Raw genomic sequence first — 27,909 nt, 5'->3', positions numbered from 1 at the left:
GAATGATAACAGAGGCCATAAGTGTAGGACCCTTAAAAGCAGAGAAGAGAGGCAATTGTGCACAAAGCACAAGTTATGTGAAGACTGAGTATTCAGAAATCCTCAAGTCATGAAGAGCCTCTGTCCCAGCCCCACCTCCACCCCCCTAGAACTGCCATAGGGACTTCTGGCCTCTACAGCAGTGAAAATATAAATTATCTGTGGCTTGAGACCTACATTCTGTGGTACTGTGATCGTTTCTCGAGTGACAAAATGAGTGTAGAGTTTCGGGTTGCAAGATGAAAGTTATTGGTGTGGACTGGCCGGTGGCCAGTAATACTATAGTTAGCACTACTGTACCACACACTGAGTAACTGACTGGTAATTAGTTAGTAGTATTAGTAGCTTTTAACTCACTGTGACCAAAACATCTTCTAGAAACAACTCAAGAAGAGCTATTTATTTGGGTTATTTTCAGAATGTTTTAGTCCTTTATCACAGAGAGGCATGGTGAAGTGTTTTGGTCTATGCAGCAGGACCATGCGGTGAATGCTGCCCACATGGTGACTATGACTCTTGAGACCCACCGCTGACCTACCTCTGTTGGTCAGAACCCACCTCCTAAAAGCTCCACAGATTCAAAATAGCACCATCAGCTGAGAGGCAAGCATCGAAAACATGAGCTCGTGGAGGACACTTCAGATAATAAATAAACATGTTTTTTGTTTGTTTTGTTTTGAGTCAGCGTTTCTCTGTGTTGCTTTGGAGCCTGTCCCGGTATTAGCTCTGTAGAGCAGGATGGCCTCGAACTCACAGAGATCCACCTACCTCTGTCTCCCAAATGCTGGGATTAAAAGGGTGCACTACCACCACCTGGCTTATGAAACAGCTTTTTAACAATTTTTTAACCCATAATTAAAATTAAAACTAAGCTGGGACCTTGCCGGTGCCTCAGGACCTGCAGCTGCCTCCAAGCGAGAGAGATGAGCTGGCTTTCAGAGAGATCAGCAAGGGATGACTTCTGAAGATCAGATCCAAGAAGGGAAGAAAGGTCTGAAACCCAAAACTGAAATGGCTGATAAAGAAAATACTGGAAACATAATTGAAAAGAAAACTGCATTCCATTAAAAACTGATGAAGTAATCAGTTCAGAAATACATAGCTTGAAGGACAGTATTCAAGCTGTGCAATTATTATCAGCTAGAGATGATTTCCAAGGTCAGACTATGACATCACACCAGGCATGTCACCTTAAAGACAATAAAAAGATGCAAGAAGCAGGGTGGTGGTGGCGCACGCCTTTAATCCCAGCACTTGGGAGGCAGAGGCAGGCGGATCTCTGGGAGTTCGAGGCCAGCCTGGTCTACAAGAGCTAGTTCCGGGACAAGCACCAAAGCTACAGAGAAACCTGTCACGAAAAAGCAAAAAAAAAAAAAAAAAAAAAAAAAAAAAAAAAAAAAAAAAAAAAAAAAAAAAAAAAAAAAAAAAAAAAAAAAAAAAAAAAAAAAAAAAAAAAAAAAAAAAAAAAAAAAAAAGCAAGAAACTGCAGAAAAGCACAACAGGAAGCTAACATGCCTTTAAAAAGATGAGTGCTTGGCTACTATCATGGTCAGGTTGTTCAATACAACATGAATTCATTTAGAAAGCTTCCAGATGTCCAAGAAACAAACTTCCCACTACTGTGTCTAGAGCTTCAAAGGCTCAGTCTTTGCCTGGAAATGGCGTTAGTATAAGAGCCTTGATGGGGGAGAGTCTTCTGTTTTGTGTTACTTTCATTGGTTAAATAAAGAAACTGCCTTGGCCCTTTAATAGGACAGAAAATTAGGTAGGCAGAGTAGACAGAACAGAATTCTGGGAGAAAGAAATCCGAGTCAGGCAGTTGCCATGATTCTCCCACCTGACACAGACGCAGGTTAAGATCTTCCCTGGTAAGCCACACCTCTTGGTGTTACACTGATTATTAAATATGGGTTAAAGCAAGATGTGAGAATTAGCCAATAAGAGGTTAGAACTAATGGGCCAGGCAGTGTTTAAAAGTACGATTTGTGTGTTGTTATTTCGGAACATAAGCTAACCAGGCTGGTGCGAAAGCTCGGTGGCGGGAAGCAGCCCGCTGCTCCTCTTACTACAAAGCCTCAAATGTGACTGCTGCAACTGAGTCTGTAAACACTAAATCTGTGTGCAATATGTCGAAGAACTCACTTGTGCAACCACCTATTAGAAACCTCCACAATAATACCCAGGGTATGGCAAAACAGGGCCTTAGCAGGACCCTTGCCAGTGTTACTATCAGAAAAGAGCCTTTTGAAAAGAATTACTATGATCACAACCAGTTGTATATCCATCCTCAGGACACAAAAAGAGATAAGGCACCATCAAGAAGGATAACATCTGAAGGTGTAGCCAGGACTAATTTGTCTGATACCCGACTGCTATAAAAGTCAAAATAAAAAGAGTGAGACCCAATTTCAAGAATAAATTAAAAACAAAAGTAACTGTTTTCTTTGTGTATAAAAGTGGTTTATGCTGTTTACTGATTTGAATGAGTTCCACAATTTGGTCTTTTTATTCTTCACTATATCCACTGATTTCAAACCCAAGGACAGAGGCCCCGGATTAGGATCTTGACAGTTTCCTCAATCTGAGTCACTGATAAACTTCACGCTGTGAAAGAGAATCTGAAAATATCTGAGAAGCTCTCCAAGCAAAGCACGGTCATCTACATGGGGCCTGGATGTGGAAAGATGAGGTCTTTTCCTGAAAACTGGTGTGCAGTGGGGATTAACAGAAAAGGCTTGAGGTAAACCTATTGCTGTGGGGTTGTGCCCACTTGATGAGATACACTGGCAGGCTGCTGAAGCTGCGCCTGCTGTGGATGGAGCGCAGAGTCACCAAGAGTCCAGTATTCTTCGTCGGGTATCCATTCAGCCAGCATCGACTGGAACCATTCATCCCAGTGTTGCAGAAAGGCAAAGTCTGTCTGGTCCAGTTCCTGAAAGTGTTGATTGACGGCTGGAGCCTGAATAGAACTGTCTAAGGGTGGTACAGCCGAACCACTGCTCTCACCAGGATCTTGCCGTCTTTCTTGGATTTGAAGACATAAAGGAGCCTGAGTGGGGAAGCCCTCCTCTCCTGGAGTTACTACCGGTGATAAGTGGCCAATACACGCTGAGGAATTTTGACCATCACCCCTTCCCTGTACCACCTGGGAGGGCTGTGATCCTGTGGTCCTTGACAACTGCTTCTGATGGCCCCTGGAGAGATTCGAAGGACCAGATGGTGTGTGGGGTGGAGAAAGAGCTGTTGTAACTGATAAGCGGCTGGTGAGAGTTTTGGAAGGAGCAGGTTGATCAGTAGTCTTCAGGGCAGGGCACTGGCTGTTCTGGGATAGCTGAGCAGTTGCCTGAGTGCCCTGTTTGGGACCTGGATACCGAGCTCTCCGGTTCTGAAACCATATCTAAAACATACACACAGAGAGAGAGAGTCTTTAATAACAGAAGTAATTCCACCTGTTTCTTACCATTTGCTAAGCAGAATAATAACGGTGGCAAGGACCAAACCTATCAAATGCAGGCTCTTGGTACTTCATTTCCTCCAACTAGACCCCCTATTCCACATCTCTACCACATCCCAACAATCCGTTAATATTTCGAATAGATTCTTTGCAGTGATCAGCTCAGAGGTCTTCTGCTCTAATGTGCTCTGGGAATGCCTCCTCTCACCAACACACGGGGAGATGAGCTTCACTAATCTTCAGTGTTTCTCAATCCCATTACATTGACAATTATGATTAAGTAAATCATGGCACATGGCCATGGGTAAAAATAACACTATGGTTGAAAACATAGATTTAGAATCCACCCCCTTTGGTTCCCAGCCCTGATTTAGGAAACAAGTTCTCAAAAGCAGGGTGAATTTCTGCTCACCAAGGAGCATCTAAGAAAATGGAACTTCCAAAGGGCATGGAAGCACAATGGCTGGTAGGATTGTCTAAGGACATACTTTAGAAGCACCCTTATCAATCTCCATAATATACCAAGAGCGGGGATTTTCAAACCATGCAGGCAGTGTTCTAAATTTCTCAGGATACAATAAGAGATGAGCTAGGCATGCAGACATCCCACGCACAGAGGGTCTGGATGCTAACTAACACCCTAATACACAGGACAACACCCTTATCCTCTGGTACTGAATTTTCAGTATTTTTGAGGATTAGAAACACTAACAAAGATTGCATTCTCAAAACAAGTGTGACTTTCCAGCTTTCCCAATCTCACCTAGCTGTTTTCACTTTTCTCTCTCCCTCATTTCCTCCCACCTTCCTTCCCTTCTACCCTCCCTCCCTCCCTCCTTCCCGCCCTCCTTCCCTCTCTTCCTCCATTCCTTTCTTCTTTCCCTGGTTTTTTGAAACAGGGTTTCTCAGTGTAACAGTCCTGGCTGTCCTGGAACTCAATTTGTAGAACAGGCTGGCCTCGAACTCACAGAGATCCACCTGCTTCTGCCTCCCAAGCACTGGGATTAAAGGTGTGCACCACCACCACACAGCTAATAGTTATTGCTTATTTCCTATGGTCCCATAGATCTGATGCGACTGTTTTTCAGAGTGTCTACACCTCATACCTAGAACAGAGGGGACAACCTCAGTCTAGCAGCAGCTTGCATAGGACAAATGATGGGTAGAGACAAAGACCCTGTGCGACATACATGAATTCTAGATTCCGGGATGCCTGTTTGTTGAGCCAGTTTTTCCCTGGTAGCAATACCAGGGAATCGATTCTTCTCAAAAGCTTCAATTAGAATATCAATCTGAATTTTTGAGAAACATGTCCGTCTCCTCCTAGCTTCTTTAACTACTGAAAACATAGGCACACAACAGGGTTTGCAAATCAGTTTTCACATTCAAACTTGGAAGAAAAAGCAACATTTTGAATATTGTTCTGACTACTTTTACTCTTGGAATATGCTCCATCTTATACTACCAAAGAACTCTTTAATCTATCTTGTCCCTGAGATGAACCCCCAGAAGTGACAGATACAGCATCACCAAACAGCAACAGAAACAAGGAAAGGGAAGCTTTTCTTGCTAAGAGACCTATTTCTGTAGCCCAGGCTAGACTCAGACTCTCTAAGTAACCAGAGATTACCCTGGGTTTTCTTGATCCCCTATCTTTCACCTCCCAAGGTTGGGATTATAGTTACTACCCCAGTGAGATAATGTTTGTATCTCTGACCCTAGCATGCTCAGAATACAATAGGTCCCTGGTCTAAGCTTTCTCTATAGAATATTTCCCCATAGCACACAGTTCTTTACATTCCCAAGGAAATCAATGGAGAGGTTGTATTTGAACTCGTGGGTCTAACCTTTAGGTTTATCCTTTCCCTGGGCTTGGCTTTCTTCAAAGCAACATTCAAACTCCACTTGTTTCTTTATTTTTCTGTTCTTCTGAAACCAAGTCTGTTGGGGGGGGGGATGAAGAGAGGGAACACAGGATGAAGCTCAGTCTAGATCACTGCAAATGTCAACTAAACAAACTGATTGGGCATCTTCCCTGGAGACCATGTCCATAAGAGAAAGGTAGAATTCAGTTATTCATATTGCTACATTTATCTAAGACACCAACAGGAAACTCCACTCATTCTCTCTCCTGCTCCCCCAACCCCCTACCGTGCACACACACACACACTTCATCCTTGTTAAGTGCGTAATGTTTTCAATGCTAATTTCTTGGCCCCTCTTTTGAGCAAATATCATTTCACAATGTGCAATACATATAGACTTAATCTTTGAAAATAACTCCCTTAAATAAAAAGGCAGAATTGACATTAATTTCTGATTACAGCTTACACTATTTCACTCCATGGGAAGCCAGAAATAAGGAGACTCCCAGGGATGCCAACATATAGTTTTAAAAACTGTTTCCACAGACTGGAGAGATGGCTCAGCAGCTAAGAGCACAGGCAGATAATACTCTTCCAGAGGACCCGAGTTCAATTCCCAGCCACATCAGGTGGTTCTCAACCCCCAGTAAACACAGCTCACAGATACAGACATACTTAAAATAATAAAGGTAAGTTTAAAAAGCCATATGACTGCTATAATTAAATTTATTTGCACTTGTTCTCTCGAAGGAGAACTGTGGGTTTTTGGTTTTCTTGTTTTCTTGGGTGGGGTTGTTGCTGGTGTTTTAGTTATTTCTGAGTATTTTCTTTGGACTGATAATTCACTCTAGCATTTACAACCTTATGACAACCACTATCTGCTGAGTTGTTAGGCATAGGCCTTGCAATCCTAAAACATCAATTTCGAGTTTTGTCCTCAAAACTCCTCGTGTTTTCCAGATTCAGCATTGAAAATAAGTTTTCAAATTAAAGCCTTATGAACAGCTGGATGCTTCCAACTAATGAGTAGGTATAAACGTTCTCAGGAGCCACCAACACCCCACAAGGTTCGGAGCTTTTCCATCAGTTCAAGTCTCTTGGGTACCCAGCCACCAGGTGTGCCCACATGGAACAATTTCATTAGCATTATTTGTGCCAACCATCTCCCATACCTGGATAGTTATCAGGACGTAAGAAAATTTTCCTTTCTCCAGGATTCCCAAAGAGTCAAGTTATTATATCAAATGATTATTCATCAAGTATAAAAACCTGAACTAATTTTCTCACCTCTAAAAGTTTTTCTTCACTGGTTTAAATACCAATCCACTTGATAAAATTATACAATTTACTACGCTAGTTCACCTTTGTCTGTCACATCAGCAATTTTATTAAAATAAACCATATAGAATTTTACACAAAGCTTTTATGTAAAGGGCATTTGAGATTATAAAAGAAGGAGGGAGAAGAGAGGGAAAAAGAAGAAGAAGGAAGAGAGAAAGAGCTATGTGGCACACCTTTACCCCAGCCTTAAAGAGGCAGAATCAGGCAGTTTTCTTAGTTCTAAGACATAGCTAGCTTGGTCTACATAGTAAGACTTTGTCGAAAGAAAGAAAGAAAGAAAGAAAGAAAGAAAGAAAGAAAGAAAGAAAGAAAGAAAGAGGGGAGGGAGGGAGGGAGGGAGGGAGGGAGAGAGGGAGGGAGGGAGGGAGGGAGGGAGATGTCCAGAGGGACTGGGAGGGGAATAAGAAAAGAAATTCAAAGAGGATGATTCAGATTTAAAAAAATAATTATCTAGTCCGTGATGGTGCACGCCTTTAATCCCAGCACTCAGGGGGCAGAGACAGGCGGATCTCTGTGAGTTCAAGGCCAGCCTGGTCTATGAGAGCTAGTTTCAGGATAGGCTCCAAAACTACAGAGAAACCCTGTCTCAAAAAAAATAAAAATAATAAACTAATAAATAAGTGAGAAAAGAATAAAGGATAAAATAGTACTAACCTACAAACCAGCAATTTTCATGAGGTCTTAAGTTCCCTATATTTTCACAGATGTTAATTTAATCCCTTCTGTCCTCATAATGAAAGGGTCTACAGTACTAATCTGATGACATGATCTCTTACATTCTGTAATTCTCAAGATAATGATTTTATTATCTCCCACGGGGAAACCATGAACTGGTTATCCTTTCCCACCAGTGCAGGCTCACAAACAATACTTCCTTCAATGAAACATGTTATTTCTGTTTTATCTTCCCAATACATATGGAATAAACTTAGAAAAATATAGCCACCTATGAGACTTGCCCAGGGGAACTTAGCCTGGCTTTGCTCTTCACCTTGACTCAGACAGAGAGAGGACAGGGGCCTAATGCCTACCGTAATTTGAGACTCTGAGATGCCCAATTCCTTAGCCAGACGTCCCCTTGTAGCTAAATCTGGATTAGGATTCTTCTCAAACCATGCATGAAGAGTGTTCTTTTGGTTCTGGTTCAGAATCATTCTCCTTCTCCGAGCTTCTTTTTCCAGTAGGCCTAGCAAAGAAAGACAGGAGAAAATGTGAGAAGGACATCTTTTCTGGCATGAACTCCCGCCATGTCTGCTCCATGCTGAAAGTCCAGACACACAATGATGACTATGTGTTTTTAATTTAGTGATATCTTTTTTTTTTTATTGAAACAGGATTTCTCTGTGTAGCTTTGGCTGTCCTGAAACTCACTCTGTAGAGCCAGCTGGCCTTGAACTCACAGAGATCCTCCTGCCTCTGCCTCCCCAGTGCTGGGATCAAAGGCGTGCGCCACCACCACCCAGCTAGGAATGTAACTTAAGCCATGCCAATAAGACGTGCACAGATATAAACATAATTTTAGAAGAGATGATAATCATATTAGAATAAAAGCAAGAAATTACAGAAATTCCCACAATGGTAGATGAAAATAGAAAGTAGTGGGAATTAGAAACATGCAAATTAATGAAACATGTATATAAGTTTTAAAAATTGAAAGGTTAAAAGATTGAAAGGTTAGATTATTATACAAAATTTGAACTTTGGGATAAATGACATGGTTTTAATAAAATGAAACATTAGATATTTAATTTTCTCTTTATCCAAAGTGTCAACTTAAATATTCTAAGTAGTCTCCTTTAAAAAAAAAAAACCCTGTTATTGTAAATTACAAATTCCAAGAATTTCAAAACACTCATCCATCAACCCACCCAAAATGTCAGTAAAATCCAGCTCTCTTGCCCTTCCTCAAACAGTGGAAAAATAATGATTGTGATATAAAAGTTTTGAGGTTTGGAAAAACAAAGGAGGCCTTTGGCATCACCATGGGAATGAACAGAGAGAAACATACCAAAAGTGCAGCTTAGATCCATACTGAAGTCACCTGGAACCCAGGAGAGACAGACGAGACAGACGAGTGGAGTGGCCGGACTGAGCTGCTCACAGAGACACAGCGTTTATAAGAGCCCAGTCTGGCCCACCCATGCCTTAACTACCTGTTGCTTTAATCCCTTCATTAAATATGCAACAGCACTGTGGCAAATCTTGATTGTCAACTTGATTGGATTAAGAGGTTCCTGGGAGATTGGTGGGCCCCGCCTCCGGGTGTGTCTGGGGTGTTTCCAGACAAGATTAAATCATAAGCAAGTTGAGCTAATCACAGGTTTAACCCTTTGATGGACTGACATTTAGAAGACTCTTGAGGGCGATGAACTGTGAATGCTGGGACTTAGTTGGAGGGTTGCTGAGACTGCGTGACTTTAAAGGCCAGGCCTTGGCCGTGGTGCATTCCTGTGACCCTCTCTATCTCTGCTACCTTAGTTCCAAGAGAAACAGCCTCAGATTCACTGCCTTGATGCTTTGCCTGATCAGGTCCCCAGCTGTGGAGTCCGATAACCACAGACAGACCCTCTGAACCAGAGAGCAAGAAGTGAATTCTTCTTCCTTCAAATTGTCTCTCTGGGGCACTTGTTAGAGCAATGTGAAATTTGACTAACACAGCCACAGAAGAGAAATTTGAAGTAATTATTTACACAAAGAAACCAAATTTGGAGAAAAAGTACCAATTCTTCTGGGTAATTTTGCATCTATCTTAATATCATATAAATGTATGGTTTAATTTCTGAGCTCTCTAGATTGTGCCTGTATATTATTTCATCTTCATTATTTGCTGTGCTCAGGATGGAACCCAGTCTCACGCATGATAAGAGGAGAGAGCCAACCCTCACAAGATGTCCTCTGACCTCCACATATAGCATGGCAGGGACGTGCCCACCTTTATACATACATAAATAAATAACAACTTTATATAACCACATTCAACATATGGTAAGAAAAGAACTGAACGTCACCCAAGAACCTTCTCCTTCTGAGTACATGTGTTCCGGGGAGAGTTATAGAAAGTTAGAAATATGATCTGTTGTTGCTTTTTATTTGCACCGAAGAATAGCTTAGATTAGACATAGGCATGTCGAGTCGGTGTAACTGTTGTAACTCTGGGGAAAGTGAGAGTGGAATTACAACTGCTAGTGAGAAATCATTTCAGCTGTCTCTGTTGCTAAAGAAAAAGATAGTTCATGCTTTAGAAAGGCTGGTAGACTCAGGACCTCTGAGAAACAAGCTGTCGCAGTTACTTTTTCAGCTGAGATAAAATACCCCGATGAAAAGCAGTGTGAGGAAGGAAGGGTTCGGCACAGCCCATCACGCAGGGCGGCCAAGTCAGGAAGCAGACAACCAAGGATGTCTCTGCTCAGCTAGCTCTCTCCTTTTTAGTGCAGTCTGAGACCCAAGCCCTAGCCCCAGGAAAGGAGGGCCTGTTTCGAAAGTGGGTCTTCCCACCCCCTTAACCTAATCAAGATTAACTTGCAGGTGTGCCAGGAGGCTTACCTCCAGGTGAGCCGGTACCCTGTAGAGGTGATAATTTTTACCCAGCACCCACATCTCCACCAATCCTATACAAGCTAGGTAGTCACCGCAGTGTGTCTGTTCCACCAGCAGGGTTCCTAGCTTGTTTTACATTCTAGTCGGACATTAATCTGAAAAATTGTTGGCTGAACACTTAACATTGTCAATTTTTCTGTAGACTGTAGCCAAAACTCACGTTTCAATATGCATGTATTGTTAAAAATATGTTTTGTTGACAGGATATGTTCTTGTGGCTTGCCATAAGATCCATTGTCGTCTTCACTTAAAAAATATTTGCAGTAACAAAGAAAAGAAAACAGACAATAAGTTGGGAGAAATGAAATCAGTTGCATTAATTAACCTTTGGGCAGTGTGTTACAGATATCTGTGTATGAGACCAGTTTTAGTTCCAAGACAGCCACGTGACTAAACTAATGAAAAAATACTTGTGCAGAAAAAAAAAATCCTATCTCCACGTGGTAAAGAGGAGACCCAGGAGCCCCTGATCCCCCCACCCATGTATTTGCAAACTAAGCAGAGATGGAGATCTAGGCTAGGCGGTTCAGTCAGGAAGCAGAAATTACCTAATTAGGGGAATCGCATCTGAAACTGAAGGATGTGAAAAACACCTCTCCAGCAGCAACTTGGTGTCCCACTGATACCACCTCGTCCTTTCATAGTCTCCTCCTCTCCCCACTCCACAAACCCCCTTCCCCCACTGTATCAGAAGAGAAAAAATGTTTGCTTTCTGGAATAAAATGGCGGATTGAACGCTTCCTACAGGCAACCCCGGGACAGAAGAGTCAGGATAACAAAGACAGGGTAACAAATACGGTGTATTCCCAAGAAAGAAAGAAAGGAAAAGCATCAAAAACAGGTGACAGGACAGATGAAAAAGGATGGGAAAATACAAAGGCTAGCTAGGACAAAGACAGGAAGAAGCAATCAGCAGCCCCAATCCCCGCAGAGGAGCAAGAGCCCCAACCACGCGTAAGCGTGTCAGCCCTAGTGACAAAAGACTGGCAGTCTCAGCCGCAGGATAAACCCACAGTTCTCACAAGCCTTAATCCAGTGGGGGAGGGGAGATAATGCTTCCTCCGGTGGGGACCCGCTAGGGGCGGGAAAGAAATCTTGCATCCAGTCCCTGCATCCAAAGCCCTATCCAACCCGGTATTTCAGAAGTGCAGTGCTATACCCGGTGCCTGGTCGAGAAAGGACCTATTGTTTGAGACGAGGCTACTCTGGGACTCCGAAAAAAAGGAACAGTAGTCACAAGTCAGCGAACGTGGGGCCACTCTGCAACAAAAGCTACCAGGCGCAGACGCGAAGAGGAAGGGTCTGACGTGGGCGGGCTGTGAAGTTTTAGGGGCGGGAGCTCAGCGGGGGTGCCCCCTCCCTGAGAACTGAGAGCGGGGGTCCCCACACACAGCCCGCGGGTCCCAGCAAAGACGCAGAGAGATCCAAGTCCCGGCTGGCGGATTCCTTGGCCTCTGGAGTTGCCTCTAGTCTGCCACGTAATGAAAGAAAACACCAAGAGCCCAGAGCTGGCAGATGGCTCTATTTCCAACAGGGAGGCTTGCTGCTAGGCTGGGGCTGCCTGCCCGAAAACAGGCAGACAGCTTGTCATCCTCTCCCGGTGCAAACACCAGCACCTTGATTCCCTTCCGATACACTCCTGGACACCTCTAGGCTTGGACATTTGCCACTGCTGGGTGTACAAATTTAAATGTGTGTGTGTGTGGGGGGGGGGTGTCTATGGATTGGGAACCTGCCTGACCCACAACCCGCAAAATTTACTGTGGTCAGCTACAGTCGTCAGGGAAGGGAAACTAAAAGAGTGAATGTATCCCTGACCTCGCAGCCCACCCTTGACTAGGGCAGACCCTCTCCGCAGAGGCAGAAGGCTTTTCAACAGGTTTCAGCACTGACACATCACACTCCCTCCATCTGGCAGACTCTAGTACTAAATGAACCCTGAAGGAAGTTTGGGGTTTCCCCCCTCACGTTTTTCTTTTTGCTATATTATATTTTTACTTTATTTTATTGAAATTTTTATTTAAAAATTATTTTAATTTTTGTTCCTTTTTATCCTTAACTTTTCTTAATAAATTTTTAATTCATATTTATATCCTTAACATTTTCCTCATTTCATCTCTTTTCCCTTTTAGTTGCCCCTCCTAATTTTCTTTCTTTTTTTTTTTTTTTTTTTGGATTTTCGAGACAGGGTTTCTCTGTAGCTTTGGAGCCTGTCCTGGAACTAGCTCTTGTAGACCAGGCTGGCCTCGAACTCAGAGATTTGCCTGCCTCTGCCTCCCTAGTGCTGGGATTAAAGGCGTGCACCATCACCGCCCGGCAACCACTCCTTATTTTCATCCTTGTATTATTACCTTTATCTTATTATTTAAGACTTTTTGTTGGTTGCATTAATTATTCATAACAATGAGTTTCACTATGTCATTTCCATGCATGTATATAATGTAACTTGACTATATTCACCCCAGTTGCTTATCTTATCCTGCTGCTAAAACAGCTCAGAAATTCATTTTTTTTTTTAAAAAAATCACTCTAGGCGGGCATCTGGATAAGAAATACAGCAGTTTGAGAAATTCAAAGAGTCTTGCATTCTGAATAACACCAGCAAATAAAAATTCTAAAAATGAGTGTTCAGCCTTCCCAATAACTCACTGGAAAGCGACAGAAAGCAGGGGGATAGTGACTTACAATGACTGCAAGGGTGCGTGGTGGGGAAAGGTTGTAAAAAGCTACTCACTCTGGAGGCTGGAGCGCCCTATGCTGCGAGACTCCCGAACAAGACCTCCACAGAGCTGGTTTCTTGTGCAAACACAAAGGGGTTTATTGATTACAAGCTCGAGCTTGAACCACCGTCAAACACTCCGGTGCAGCGGGTAGAGGAGAGCAGCACTGAGCGTTTACAGTTTGGAGTTTATATATATAAACACACACACACAAGCAGTAGTACGAGTGGGTCACAGCCTTGCCATTGGGTCTTGGGGTAGGCACCATTTAACCTGATTGGTTATGGTGAGCACAGAATTGAAGAGTAAAGTAGTTAAAAATACATCAGGTGTGACTGAGGCATGTGATTAGTAGCTGTCATTAACCCTGTGGTTCTTGGTTGTCATCAATCATATGCTCATCAATTTTACCCAGGATGGCGTTTGACTCGATTTCAGGAACTTCGGATCATGGAGAGGGCATAAGGGGGGTGGTCTTAGTTTAGATCAAATTTGGTCCTCACAGAGGCTACTTATTATCATAGCATTACTTATTTAGTGAATTCTAGTCTAGCTAGCAAGCCTGTAATCCCAGTCTCTACCTCCCAGAGAACTGCGATTACAAGCAGCTGGCATGGCCCAGATTTTGTACAAGAATTCTAGGAATCTTAACTCTGATCCTCACAATTTACAGGGCAAAAACTTTAAGCCATATTCCAGCCCCACTAAGAAGCTAATTCAGTCTCAACATTCCCAGAAATACATTTATCGTTACTACCTGTTACAGCCCTTTACTAAATGTCCTGTAACTACTTTGTAGATTAGTCTGGCCTCAGACTCAAAGATCCACCTTCTCCTGCCTCCTGACTGCTGAGATTAAGGTGTTTACCACCACATCTGGCAAAATCCATCTTTTAAGTGAAATGCTTCAGCCTGTCTGTCATTCCCTTGGGCTCAAAAATCTAAAGAACCACCTAGCCAACAATCTTGAAAATAACAGGGCATGGTGGCACACGCCTTCAATCCCAGCACTTGGGAGGCAGAGGCAAGTGTGTTATGCCCAAATCCGTGAAGTCCCCCCAAAGCCAACAAGGAGAACAAGTCCCATATGTAAAAGCAAAGAGCCTTTATTTTATGCAAGTTTGAAAACTTGGTCTCTCCACATGTCCAATGTGTTGGAATAAACGGAGAGCCCAGAGCTCAGTTACAGTTGGGTTTTTATACTAGTAAATGTTGGGGTGGGAGTTTCTGAGGTTCAGGACTGCTGATTGGCTGACATTTGTCTAGGGGTGTCCTGGTGAGTGTGTGCTGGCAGGTGATCCTTATCTATAGTGGTTGGAACTTGGAACATTAGGCATTTCCTTTGGATGGTCTGTTCTTGGGTGGTGGTCGGGTAATCTCAGTTTATGGTTCTTCCTGCAACCAGGTATTGCTTCAGGGTAAACTACTGAGACTCAGGCCTCCATTAAACTTATGGAATGGCTGAGCCCTACTCTGGCAGGTGATAATGGTTGGAAGTAAAGACCTTCCTTTCGGTGATCTGTTCATATTTAGCTTATCATGGCTGGCCCCCACATGTCCCCCTTCATAAGCACCAATGACAGGACCCAATCTTGAGTGACTCCCATTCCACACTGCCCTCCCTACTTCTCCAGCTGTTTGTTCTCTACACTGCATCTGGATCCCTCTTCCCCATCCTTTCTAAAACTCTACAGGTGTTCCATCTTTATTGTTGTTTCCTCTTACAATGTCTGCTAATCCGGTCCTTAACGCAACCACCTCGGTGCTTCCCTGATTTCTGCTGCTTGTCTAAAAGTATTTTATTTGTCTGTCTGTTAGAATAATGTGGCCACAGAATGTCTGTGTGAGTATATGGGTGTGTTTTCATAGTATGCTTGCTTTATGTCTCTGGGTGCATGTGTGCTTGTTTTAAAATCAGTAAAACTTATAACTCCAGATTACAACAGGCAGAACAAGAACATCCAAGTTAACAAAATCAGAAATGAAAATGGGGACAAAAAAAAACATACACTGAGGAAAACCAGAGAATCACTAGGTCACACTACAAAAACCTGTACTCCACAAAATTAGAAAATATAAAACAAATGGACAGTTTTCTAAATAGGTACCACATAACAAAATTAAATCAAGACCAGGTGGACAATTTAAATAGACCTAAAACATACCAGGAAATAGAAGCTGTCATCAAAAGTCTCCCAACCAAAAAAAGACCAGGACCAGGTGGTTTCAATACAGAATTCTACCAGAACATCAAAGTAGAGCTAATAGCTATACTCCTCAAAGTGTTCCACATAATAGAAACAGAAGGAACATTGCAAACTCTTTTTATGAGGTACCCTGATACCAAAACCACACAAAGACTCAGTCAAGAAAGAGAATTCCAGGCCAATCTCACTCATAAACATAGATGTAAAAATACTTAAAATACTGGGAAACTGAATCTAAGAACACATCAAAAAAAATCATCCACCATGATCAAGTCGACTTCATCCTAGAGATGCAGTGATGGTTCAACATATGAAAATCTATCAATGTAATCCACCATATAAATAAACTGAGAGAAAAAAAACAGATGATCATCTCCTTAGATGCTGAAAAGCATTCAACAAAATCCAACACCCCTTTATGATAAAGATCTTGGAGAGATCAGGGATACAAGGAACATATTTAAACATAATAAAAGCAATATACAGCAAGCTGCCAGGCAAGATAAAATTAAATGGAGAGACTTAGGACAGAGAGGGTCTGAGGAAACAAGCTCTACCGGAAGCAGAAGCCAGGAGCAAACCCACTCCCGGGAGCCAACCCATTCCTGGGACACTGGCAGACCAGGATTGAGCCAGTGACCTGACTCAGAGTCTGCTATCTACACCAAACTGGAGTGAGACTGAACCAGCTACCTAGGACAGCGAGACAACAAGTTCCACCAGGAGCAGAGGATAGGAGCAAATCCAGTCCTGGGACACGGGCAGATCAAGATTGAGCCAGTGACCAGATACAGAGTCAACGATCTCCACCAGAACAGGTCAGAGGAGTAACCACTGAGTGAGTGAGCCAGAGACTGCTGAGGGTCCAGATGTGAATCCCAAACCTTAAAGGGAGTAGACCTAAGTCAACACACCATGGGTATGGTCATGAGTCTAGGACCTCACAGGAATTAGGCCTGAGCAAGGACATCTGCCAGTCTGGGTGTGAGTAAACCTGGGTCCTCCCAAAGAATAGACAGGAACCAGATATCTCGGCAAGGCGAGGCATGAGTCTGGGACCTCAGAGAGAGTAGGCCCGAGCCAGGACCTCTGTGGGTTTGGGCATTGATCTGGGACATCAAAAAAAAAAAAAAAAAATAGGCAGGAACCTGAAGGTCTGAATGTGAGTCTGGGACTTCTGAGGAAGGAAGCAGGTCCTCTGTGGGTTCAGGCACACCTGGACCTGGGACCTCCTAGGCAGTAGACCAGAACAAGAAATCTTTCCAGGTCCAAATTCAACCCAGGGACTTCTGCGGGAAGGAATCCAAGCCAGGATTTACAGATACAGGTCAAAGTCAGTAATCTAGGCCAAAGTAGCCCTGAGGCAAGGAACTGGGCAACAAATCCCACAGGAATAGGACTAAAAGAGCCACCAAAGACTGAGAGGGCCTGAGGAAGCCAGCTCCACCAGGAGCAGAAGCCAGGAGCAAATCTAGTCCCAGAGCCAATCCAATCCTGGAACACTGGTGGATCAGGACTGAGCCAGTGACCAGATCCAGAGTCAGCAATCTCCATCAAAAAAGGTCTAACACCAAGCCAGGGACTTCTGCAGGAGGAGATCCAGACCAGGATTTACAGAAACAGATCAAAGCCAGCAACCTAGTCAAAAGTAGGCCAGAGACAGCAAACTCCAACGGAGCAGAGCAAAGCACAGGAGCACTGAGCTATCTCCAGTAAAAGGAGTAACCAAAGGGGTAACTAGAACTGTGACACTGACTATACCATGAGGAACAATCATCTGAGCTTTGGATTCACTGGCACCAAGAAGATTATTCAATAGAATCTCAGACAGCCCCAACCACACCTATTAGAGGGAAAGATGAGTAGAAAAGGTAAAATCACATGCTACACCACAAAGAGCAACACAACATCAGTAAATCCTAAAGACCCTACAACAGCAGAATTTGAACAACCAAATATGGATAAACAAGAAAAAAAATGACCTAAAACATAACTTCAAGAGAATATTTGAAAGTCTTAAAGATGAAATGAGAAATTCCCTTAAAGAAACAAAGGAAAAGTCTAACAAAAAACTGGAAGATATCAGCAAATCACTTAAAGAAAACCAAGAAAAAGAACTCAAACATATAAAAGAAACTATCCAGGACTTGAAAACTGAAATAGAAACAATACAGAAAACACAAGCCAAAGGAATTATAGAAAAAAGGAATCATGAGAAAAAGATCAGGAATGACGAACACAAGCATGAACAGCAGAATACAAGAAATGGAAGAGAATCTCAAGCACTGAAGATACAATAGAGGGAATAGACTCTTCAGTTAAAGAAAACATTAAATCTAACAAAAGCTTAACCCAAAATATCCACGAAATATGGGACACCATGAAAAGACCAAATCTTAGAATAATAGGTATAGAAGAAGGAGAAGTTCAATTCAAAGGCACAAAAAATTTATTTAACAAAATCATAGAAGAAAACTTTCCCTACCTAAAGGAAGATATGCCTATGAAGAAGCTGGATCCATACATAGACTGGATCCAGACAAAAGTCCCCCTGCCACAAAATAAACACTAAACATATAGAGGGAAAAAAAAGAATATTAAGAGCTGCAAAGGAAATAGGCCAAGTAACATAAGGGTAGACCTATCAGAATTACACCTGACTTCTCATTGGAGACAATGAAAGCCAGAAGGTCATGGTCAAGGATTATGCAGACATTAAGAGACCAAGGAAGCCAGCCCAGACTACTATATCCAGCAAAACTGTCGATCACCATAGACAAACAAAACAAAATATTCCATGACAAATCTAGATTTCACCAATACCTAGCCACAAACACAGCCCTACACAAAATACTAAAGGGAAAACTCCAACCCAAGAAAGATGGCTACACCAACAAAAACACAGACAATTGATGATGTCATAACAGCAAACCCTAAAGAAGAAAAAAATGCACAAATTAATATCACCAACAGTGAAAACTAAATTAACAGGAGTTAGCAATTACTGGTAATTAAGATCACTTAATGTAAATAGATTTAACTCGCCCATAAAAAAAGACAGGCTAACAGATTGGATATAAAAACAGAGTCCATCCTTGTTCTGCATACAAGAAACACATCTCAACCTAAAAGACAGATATTGTCTCAAGTAAAAGGTTGGGAAAAAATATACCGACCAAATGGTCCAAAAAGTGTATATCCAAAGGATGCTCAATCATGAAAAAATGAGGTACAAGAAAAATGTGGTCCATTTACACAATGGAGTACTACACAGCAAAAAAATAAAATAAAATAACAGCTTGAATTTTGCAGGAAAATGGATGAAGCTAGCAAATATTATTTTGAGTGAGGTAACTCAGACACAGAAAGACAATTATCACATGTACTCACTCATAGGTGGTTTTTTAACAAAAAGCAAAGAAACACAGCCTACAAACTACAATCCCAGAGAACTTAGATAACAATGGGGACTTACATAGATCTAAAATACATGGGAAATAGAAAATAGAAAAAGACAAGATCCCCTGAGTAAATTGGGAACGTGGGGACCTTGGAAGAGGATTGAAGATGGAAGGGGAGAGGCAGGAAAAGGAGCAGATTAAAATGTAGAGCTCAATAAATATCAATTAAAAATGCACAGGCTAACAGATTGGATACGAAAATAAAATCCATCTTTCTTCTGCATACAAGAAACGCATCTCAGCCAGGTGGTGGTGGCACACGCCTTTAATCCCAGCACTTGGGAGGCAAAGGCAGGCAGATTGCTGTGAGTTTGAGGCCAGCCTGGTCTACAACAGCTAGTTTCAGGACAGGCTCCAAAGCTACCTCTCTTGAAAAACCAAAAAAATAAAAAATAAAAAAAAATAAACTCAACCTCAGAGACAGACATCATCTCAGAGTAAAGGATCGTGGAAAAAAATATACCAATCAAACAGACGTAAAAAACAAGTGGGTATAGCTATCCTAATATCTAACAAAATAGACTTCAAGCTAAAAATCAGTCAAAAGAGACAAAGAAGGTTGTTTCATATTAGTTACAGGAAAAATCCGTCAAGAGGAAATTTCAACACTGAATATCTATGCCCCAAATACAAGGGCACCCTCATATGTCAAAGAAACACTTCTAAAGCTTAAATCATACATGAAACCCCACACACTAATAGTGGGAGACTTCAACACTCCCTTCTCACCACTGGACAGGTCAATCAGACAAAAAATGAACAGAGAAATACGAAAACTAACAGATGTTATGACTCAAATGGACTTAACAGACATCTATAGAATTTTCCATCCAAACAGAAAAAAATATACATTCTTCTCAGCACCACATAGAACCTTCTCTAAAATTGATCAAATTCTCAATAACAAAACAAACCTCAACAAATAAAAAAAAAATGGAATAGCGCAATGTACCTTATCAAATCACCATTCTTTAAAACTAGAGGTCAATAACAATACTAATTCCAGAAAACCCATAAACACATGGAAATTAAACAATGCTCACCTGAATCATCAATGGGTCAAGGGAGAAATAAAGGGGAAATTAAGACTTCCTAAAATTCAATGAAAATGACCATACAACATACCCAAATTTATGGGACACAATGAAAGCAGTGTTAAGAGGCAAGTTCATAGCACTAAATACCAACATAAAGAAATTGGAAAAATCCCACACTAGTGAATTAACAGAACATTTGAAAACTTTAGAACAAAAGAAGGAAACTCACCTAAGAGAACTAGACAAGAAAAAATAATCAAAGTGAAAGCTGAAATCAACAAAATAGAAATGAAGAACACAATACAAAGAATCAGTGAGACAAAGAGTTGGTTCTGCGAAAAAATCAACAAAATAAACAAACCTTTATCCAAACTAACCAAAAGGCAAAGAGAGAATATCCAAATTAACAAAATCAGAAATGAAAAGGGAGACATAACAACAGACATGGAGGAAATACAGAGGATCATCCGGTCATATTTTGAAAACCTGTACTCCACAAAATTGGAAAACTTAAAGGAAATGGAAAACTTTCTGGATAAATATCACTTAGCAAAATTAAATTAAGGCCAGATAAGTAAATTAAACAGACTAATAACTGCTGAAGAAATAGAAACAGTCATCAAAAGACTCGCAACCAAAAAGGGCCAGGACCAGATGGTTTAAGCTCAGAATTCTACAAGACTTTCAAAGAAGAACTAATACCAATTCTCCTCAAATTATTCCACATAATAGAAACAGAAGGAACATTGCCAAACTCTTTTTATGAGACTACAATTACCCTGAAACCCAAACCACAGAAAGACAATACTAAAAAAGAGAATTACAGACCAATCTCAGTCATGAACATTGATGCAAAAATACTAAATAAAATACTACCAAATTAAATACAAGAACACATCAGAACCATCATCCACCATGACCAACTTGGCTTTCTCCCACAGATGCAGGGATGGTTCAACATACAAAATCTGTCAACGTAATCCCTCATACAAACAAGCTGAAAAATAAAAACCACATGATCGGGCTGGCAAGATGGCTCAGAGGATAAGAGCACTGGCTGCTCTTCCAGAGGTCCTGAGTTCTATTCCCAGCAACCACATGGTGGCTCACAACCATCTGTAATGATATCTGGTGCCCTCTTCTGGCCCACAGGGATACATGCAGGCAGAATATTGTGTATATCATAAATAAATAAATATTTTTTTTTTTAAAAAAAAAACATGATCATCTTATTAGATGCCAAAAAAGCATTTGAAAAAAATACAACATCCCTTCATGATAAAGTTCTTGGAGAGAGCAGGGATACAAGGAACATACCTAAACATAATTAAGGCAATATACAGCAAATCAACAGCCAACATCAAACCAAATGGAGAGAAACTCCCAGCGATTCCACTGAAATCAGAAACAAGGTAAGGTTGTCCACTCTCTCCATATCTATACAATGTAGTTCTTGAGGTCCTAGCTAGAGCAATAAGACACCAAAGGGAGATCAAGGGGATACTGATGTGGGAGTGTCATATCAATCTGTTGATTTCATTGGCTGAGCAATAAAGAAACTGCTTGGCTGGCCCTGATAGGTTAGAACATAGGTGGGAGGAATACACAGAATAGGATGCTGGGCGGAAGAGGAAGTGAGGTCAGACTCTGCGCTGCTTCCAGAGGGACCGGACAGCCGCCATGCTCTGCTCTCCCAGGCAGCTGCAACCCACGATGGACTTAGGCTAGAATCTTCCCGGTAAGAGCACCTTGGGGTGCTTACACACATCATTAGAAATGGGCTAGTCCAGGTGCGAGAATTAGCCTGTAAGGGTTAGAGTTCATGGGCCAAGCAGTTCTTCAATGAATACAGTTTGTGTGTTGTTATTTCGGGCATGAGCTAGCCAAGCGGCCGGTGTGTTGGGGACGCAGCCCCGCCGCTCCTATTTCAACAGATGGCGCCCAGACGTGTGGCCAACTGAATCCACAGAAAGCCTGAAAAAGCTTGGGAAAGAGTAAAGCATGTTTTCTTGGTAGCAGCAGTTTCTCGGGTCTCCTCTGCTTGTTAGAAGCAAGCAAGCACTCTCATCTAAGAGAGGCTTCCTGACTCAGCTTCAGCTGCAAAACCCTGCAGCTCATTAAGAGGTCCTGCCACAACACACTTAAACGGTGTTGACGAAAAGCTGAACGCATGCTTTTCGGTTTTCAGTCATAGCAGGAAAAAAGTTGTGCTGTTTTAAAATGCCGGATTTCTGGGCCGTCCTGCCAGGGCAAACTCTGACTGAGGCAGGAGAGCTGACTACCTAGAGAGGACTTGACTGTTGTCTATTGTAGCTCGCTGGCTGGCAGGGACCTTGAAATGCCATAGAGTTGTGGCAGTAAACATGGCTACATCCTATATTTCCACCATGAGGCTGGAAAGCTAAGGAATGGACTGGATCTACCTGGCAAAGCCACGGCTTTAATCCTACTCATATTGCTCAGTACATTAAAGACTCATGTGGTCAGAAAAACAGAGAGAGATACAGTAAAGAGGGCGTCAAAGACAAAGAAAAAGTTTAAATGATTTACAGTGTTAAAAATGTATGCAGACTAAAAGTTAAAATTCTTAAAAAAAAAAAAAGTAAGAAAAAGAGAAGTTGTGTGTGGTAGTACACGCCTTTAATCCCAACACTTGGGAGGCAGAGGGAGATTGACCTCTGTGACTTCAAGGTGTGGTAGCACACGCCTTTAATCCCAGTGCCTAGAAGGCAGAGACAAACAGATCTCTGTGAGTTCAAGGTGTGGTAGCAAACACCTTTAATCCCAATGCCTGGGAGGCAGAGACAGGCGGATCTCTGAGAGTTCAAGGAGAGCCTGGTCTACAGAGTTATTCCAGGTCAAAGAGATACAGAGAATATAAAATAAAAGTAAAAATAAACGAAATAGAGGTTAAAATAAAGCGTACAAAGATGGAAAATACACAGAGAATCTTGATACTGTATACTATTATGCTCTCTTTGAATTGTTTGAATGCTGAGGAAGGAGCAACAGCTGCTAAAAGATATTTGTTTATAAATGCTGCTGAACTAATCCATCGTAGAGATTTTGATGCCTTGACTTTGAAATTTGGATCTAAGGACATGATACTTTGGAAAGGAGTTTCTTATTTTGTTTTCACAGAGGATGAGACCCTGTTCATTTCTTCTATTCCGATATGGTATGATGGACCACGCCCTCCTGAACGGTTGCTGTGAATACCTTCAGAAAATTGCTTCGCTCAACTGCCAACTGAGATGAAACTAGCACACAGGTTATACCATGAAAGACCTAATTAACGACGCCCCCATTCAGCAGGAAGCAGTTTGGAGAGAAAAAACTGCGCCCATGTTCCCAAATATTGTTTATAAATGTTCTTTTACATTTAAAGGGGGAGATGATATAGGTATGAATAATTTACATTGATATGGATTTTGCTTTAGTGATTTAAATTTAAGGTTAATTTTGTAATGTATATAGGTTGTTAATGAATAATCATTAATAATAGTTAAGTTTGTAGTCATGTTAGTTAAGATTTTCTAGATGTGCATAGATATATTTTAGATAGGCATTCTTCATATTTTTCAAAGATTATAGAATATGGCATTTTAAATGTTTTAATAACTTAGGACTTTTCATGACAATGAGACACTCTGCTCCTGGCAGCACCAATCTACTTCAAGAGGAAGATGGGCATCGAAGAGGATCCTTATGGAGTTTGATAGCCATTTGGGCAAGAAACTGCTCTTGCCTGGACTATTGCATAAACTGGACACAGAGAACCCGCAGAGAGAGGACTGCTGAACTTGCCTAAAGGTGAGATGATCTTTCGGGGTTCCTGATTCATGAAAGAGTCTGCAAGACATTCTTCAGGACAAGCAGATAGTGACTGCCTTTGAAATTTCCTGCTTTGTGGAAATGTCTGCTGGAAACTATGGGCCTGTAGGCCGAAGATGGATGCCCCAACGGTACAGAGGAACTTTGGGTGACTGTCCAGGCAGCGAGATGTCTCTGTCATTTCTAGAGTTTGAAAGTTGCTTATTTCTTGTTTGCTTAGGTAATATTGTATCTTTCTGGACTCTTTGATGGAGTTAAGAATAGTTAGCTATAGTTATAGTTTTCCTTAGTTATGATATAGATTATTGTAATTTTTACTTGATAACTGTTTTGTTATACGTAATTTTGCTATGTTAAAGTTAAAGCCTTCCTTTTTTTTGTTTAAACAGAAAAAGGGGAAGTGATGTGGGAGTGTCATGTCAATCTGTTGATTTCATTGGCTGAGCAATAAAGAAACTGCTTGGCTGGCCCTGATAGGTTAGAACATAGGTGGGAGGAATAAACAGAATAGGATGCTGGGCGGAAGAGGAAGTGAGGTCAGACTCTGCGCTGCTTCCAGAGGGACCGGACAGCCGCCATGCTCTGCTCTCCCAGGCAGCTGCAACCCACGATGGACTTAGGCTAGAATCTTCCCGGTAAGCGCACCTTGGGGTGCTTACACACATCATTAGAAATGGGCTAGTCCAGGTGCGAGAATTAGCCTGTAAGGGTTAGAGTTCATGGGCCAAGCAGTTCTTCAATGAATACAGTTTGTGTGTTGTTATTTCGGGCATGAGCTAGCCAAGCGGCCGGGGTGTTGGGGACGCAGCCCCGCAGCTCTTAATTCAACAGGATACAAATTGGAAAAGAAGAAGTCAAACTCTCACTGCTAGCTGATGATATGATAGTTTACATAAGTGATCCCAAAAATTCTACCAAGGAACTTCTACAACTCATAAACACTTTCAGCAATGTAGCAGGATACAAGATTAACTCAAAAAATTCAGTAGCCCTCTTGTACACAGATGATGAAAGGTCTGGGGAAGAAATCAGAGAATCAACACCCTTCACAATAGCCACAAATAGCATAAAATATCTTGGAATAACTCTAACCAAACAGTGGAAGATTTGTATGACATGAACTTTAAATCTTTGAAGAAAGAAATTGAAGAAGACATCAGAAAATGGAGAGATCTCCCACACTCTTGGGTAGGCAGAAATAACATAGTAAAAATGGCAATTCTACCGAAAACAATCTACAGCAAAATTCTTCAAAGACCTCAAAAGAACGGTACTCAACTTCATATGAAAAAGCAAAAAACCCAGTATAGCCAAAACAAACCTGTACAGTAAAAGAACTCTTGTAGGCATCACAATCCCTGACTTCAGACTCTACTACAGGGTTACAGTACTGAAAACAGCCTGGTATTGGCATAAGAACAGACAGGAGGACCAATGGAACAGAATAGAAAGTCCGGATATCAATCCACACATCTCCAAACACCTGATTTTGATAAAGAAGCAAAAAATATCAAATGGAAAAAAGAAAGAATATTTAACAAGTGGTGCTGGCATAACTGGATATCAACATGTACAAGAATAAAAATAGACCCATATCTATCACCATGCACAAAATCAAGTCCAAATGTATCAAAGACTTCAACATAAAGCTAGCCACACTGAACCTCATAGAAGATAAGTGGAAAGTACACTTGAACACATTGGCACAGTGAACCACTTCCTAAATAGAACCCCAAGCAGCACAGACACTGAGAGAAACAATTAATAAATGGGACCTCCTGAGACTGAAAAGCTTCTGTAAAGCAAAGGACATGGTCAACAAGACAAAATGACAGCCTACAGAATGGGAAAAGATCTTCACTAACCCCACATCAGGGAGAGGTCTGATCTCCAAAATATACGAAGAACTCAAGAAATTGGACACCAAAAGATCACATAATCCAATAAAAAAAATGGAGTTTTCCAGCCAGTATAGTGCAAGCACACATGCCAGAGTGTGGGATACCTGCCGAAGAAGCTGTGGGCAGCAAGCACAGCCCTCTTGTGGTGCTGCTGAAAAATAGAGGTGGGGTATGGTTAGTGGAAGGCCATTGAGGGTGTGCTTTGAAAGAGATAGTGGTACCCCAAGCCCTGTCTTCTCTCACTCTCTTTTTCACTTCCTGACACCGCAGGATGGAAGCAGTTTTGTTCAGCCAAGCACTCCTCACTACTTTTGGTCTTTCTGAAGATCCAAAACAACAGAGCAAATGACCCTTTGAAAACACAGTCTGTGTGCTGGGGATATAGCTCAGTTGGCATTGTTTTCCTGCTACATGCAATGCCCTAAATTCAACCCACAGCCCTGCATAGATCAAGTATGATGGTGTAAACCAGCACTAAGGAAGTAGAAGCAGAAGGATCAAAAGTTCAAGGTCATCTGTGCTACACAGTAAATCTGATACATAGGGAGTTCTAAGCTATTCTGGGATATATAAACACTTGTTTCAAAAAGAAAGGGGGCTAAAAATGGTTTGGTGGTTAAAAGTACTAACTATTCTTCAGAAGACCTAAGTTCAATCCCCAGGACCCACATAGCATCTATAAAGCATTTGTAACTCCAATTTTTAGGAGCTCCAGCCCCCTTTCCCGTGTCTTTAAGCACTGTACAGACATATATACAGGTAAGACACCCATATGCACACAAAGTAAATCTCAAAAACAAAAAAACAATTTCTATGACCCAAAACAAGTGTTTTAAACTTTTAAATTGTTTTTCTTGGTGACAGAAAGTCAACTCTCTGACTTTAGAGTTAATTGGAGGCTTTTTAAAAGACTGATTAAGCTGGAACCAGCTATTCTCTCTCTGACTCTTTTTTTCTTTTTCTTATTTACTTGTTTGTTTGTTTGTTTGTTTGTTTATTGGTTTTTCGAGACAGGGTTTCTCTGTGACTTTTGGAGCCTGTCCTGGAACTAGCTCTTGTAGACCAGGCTGGCCTCGAACTCACAAAGATCTGCTTGCCTCTGCCTCATAGTGCTGGGATTAAAAGTGTGTTCCACCACCGCCCGGCTGATTCATTTTTCTTTAGATGCTACTGTGTGTGTTGTTGGCCACACTTCTTAGAAGTTGCTCTGACTCTGAGGGTGACCCAATTTGCCAATCATTCTTATTGTTTTGTTCTTCAAACTCATTTATATAATTTAAACTTCTTTTTCCTTTCAACAGAACTTAAATTTCAGCTGGTCACCAAAGACAGATAATAACCCATATTTTTTTTTTAAAAAATGGTCCCCAACTTGTTCAGACATCTCACTTGGAGTGGGGGATTGTCCATTGTATACAAGATCACCACTATGCTTATCTTGGTGAGAAATAGGACAGCAACTTTGTGTTCTTTAAAATCAAACTTCAAACCACCAGCTCTGCCTCAGTATCTGTGTTGGGGAGAGCGGAGACAGGCTAACCCCGGCAGCCAAGGTGTTGGAGCAGCTCACAGGCCAGACACCTGTCTTTTCCAAAGCAAAGTACACCATCAGGCCCTTCGTCATCAGGAGAAAGGAGAAGATTGCTGTTCACTGCACTGTCCATGGAGTCAAGGCAGAAGAAATTCTGGAGAAAGGCCTGAAGGTGCGGGAGGATGAGTTTCGGAAAAATAACTTCTCTACTGGGAACTTCAGCTTTGGGATTCAACAACACATTGACCTGGGCATCAGATATGATCCAAGCATTGGGATCTACGGCCTGGACTTCTATGTGGTGCTGGGCAGGCCAGATTTCAGAATTGCAGACAAGAAGTGCAGGACAGGCTGCATTGGGATCAAACACAGAATCAGCAAAGAGGAAGCCATGAGCTGGTTCCCGCAGAAGTATGATGGGATCATCCTTCCTGGCTGTTGTATGAGCTGTGGTGGGCTGCATTCTGGCCCCCGGCTCCCGCATGGCTAGCTTATGCCCCAAAATAATTACACAGAAACTGTATTCTTTTAAAAACACTGCTTGGCCCATTAGTTTTAACCTCTTATTGGCTAGCTTTTACATATTGATCTAACCCATTTCTAATATTCCGTGTAGTACCACGAGCTGGCTTACCAGGAAAGATCTTAGCCTGCGTCTGTCTGGAGTGGGAGAATCATGGCGACTGCCTAACTCAGCTTCTTTCTCCCAGCATTCTGTTCTGTTTACTTTGCCTACCTAATTTTCTGTCCTATCAAAGGGCCATGGCAGTTTCTTTATTTAACCAATGAAATCAACTCAAAACAGAAGACTCCCACATCACCTGGCAAATAAATTGTATCCAAAAGGCCAATAAAAATTTTTCTCAGAAAAAAAAAATCACAAGGCATTGAGTTCCCTGTAATTACAGAAAGTTGTGAACTA

At 41.7% G+C, this 27,909-nt stretch overlaps 2 protein-coding genes across 2 annotated transcripts; one reads left to right on the top strand and one right to left on the bottom strand.

Moving 5' to 3' along the window:
- Window positions 1–2,521: 2,521 nt before the first annotated feature.
- LOC126499000 (double homeobox protein B-like) lies at window positions 2,522–9,558 on the bottom strand. The gene is made up of 5 exons (XM_050137971.1): window positions 9,555–9,558; window positions 7,731–7,885; window positions 5,341–5,434; window positions 4,684–4,829; window positions 2,522–3,436 (listed from the first exon to the last, which is right to left on the bottom strand). The coding sequence occupies exons 1-5, from the start codon at window positions 9,556–9,558 to the stop codon at window positions 2,786–2,788; spliced, it is 1,050 nt and encodes a 349-aa protein (XP_049993928.1). The 3' UTR covers window positions 2,522–2,785.
- Window positions 9,559–25,541: 15,983 nt separating this feature from the next.
- On the top strand, window positions 25,542–27,477 carry LOC126498999 (60S ribosomal protein L11-like). Its single transcript, XM_050137970.1, has 2 exons — window positions 25,542–25,625; window positions 26,953–27,477. The coding sequence occupies exons 1-2, from the start codon at window positions 25,542–25,544 to the stop codon at window positions 27,475–27,477; spliced, it is 609 nt and encodes a 202-aa protein (XP_049993927.1).
- Window positions 27,478–27,909: the final 432 nt, after the last annotated feature.

Source organism: Alexandromys fortis, unplaced genomic scaffold (genome assembly GCF_014885135.2).
Source record: "Alexandromys fortis isolate MF-2015 unplaced genomic scaffold, M_Fortis_MF-2015_v1.1 scaffold_14, whole genome shotgun sequence".
NCBI lineage: Eukaryota > Metazoa > Chordata > Mammalia > Rodentia > Cricetidae > Alexandromys > Alexandromys fortis.
This window is presented reverse-complemented; position numbering and strand designations above follow the sequence as displayed.

Excerpts from the sequence above, each read along its gene's own strand:
- LOC126498999 (XM_050137970.1), top strand. The coding sequence starts at position 25,542 with ATGCCAGAGTGTGGGATACCTGCCGAAGAAGCTGTGGGCAGCAAGCAC. Across the intron at positions 25,626-26,952 it reads TGCTGAAAAATAGAGGTGGG|CTCTGCCTCAGTATCTGTGT; the intron begins GTATGGTTAGTG and ends TCAAACCACCAG.
- LOC126499000 (XM_050137971.1), bottom strand. Across the intron at positions 5,435-7,730 it reads TCTCAGAGTCTCAAATTACG|ACTTGGTTTCAGAAGAACAG; the intron begins GTAGGCATTAGG and ends CCCCCCCAACAG. Across the intron at positions 4,830-5,340 it reads GGGAAAGGATAAACCTAAAG|TTAAAGAAGCTAGGAGGAGA; the intron begins GTTAGACCCACG and ends TGTTTTCAGTAG.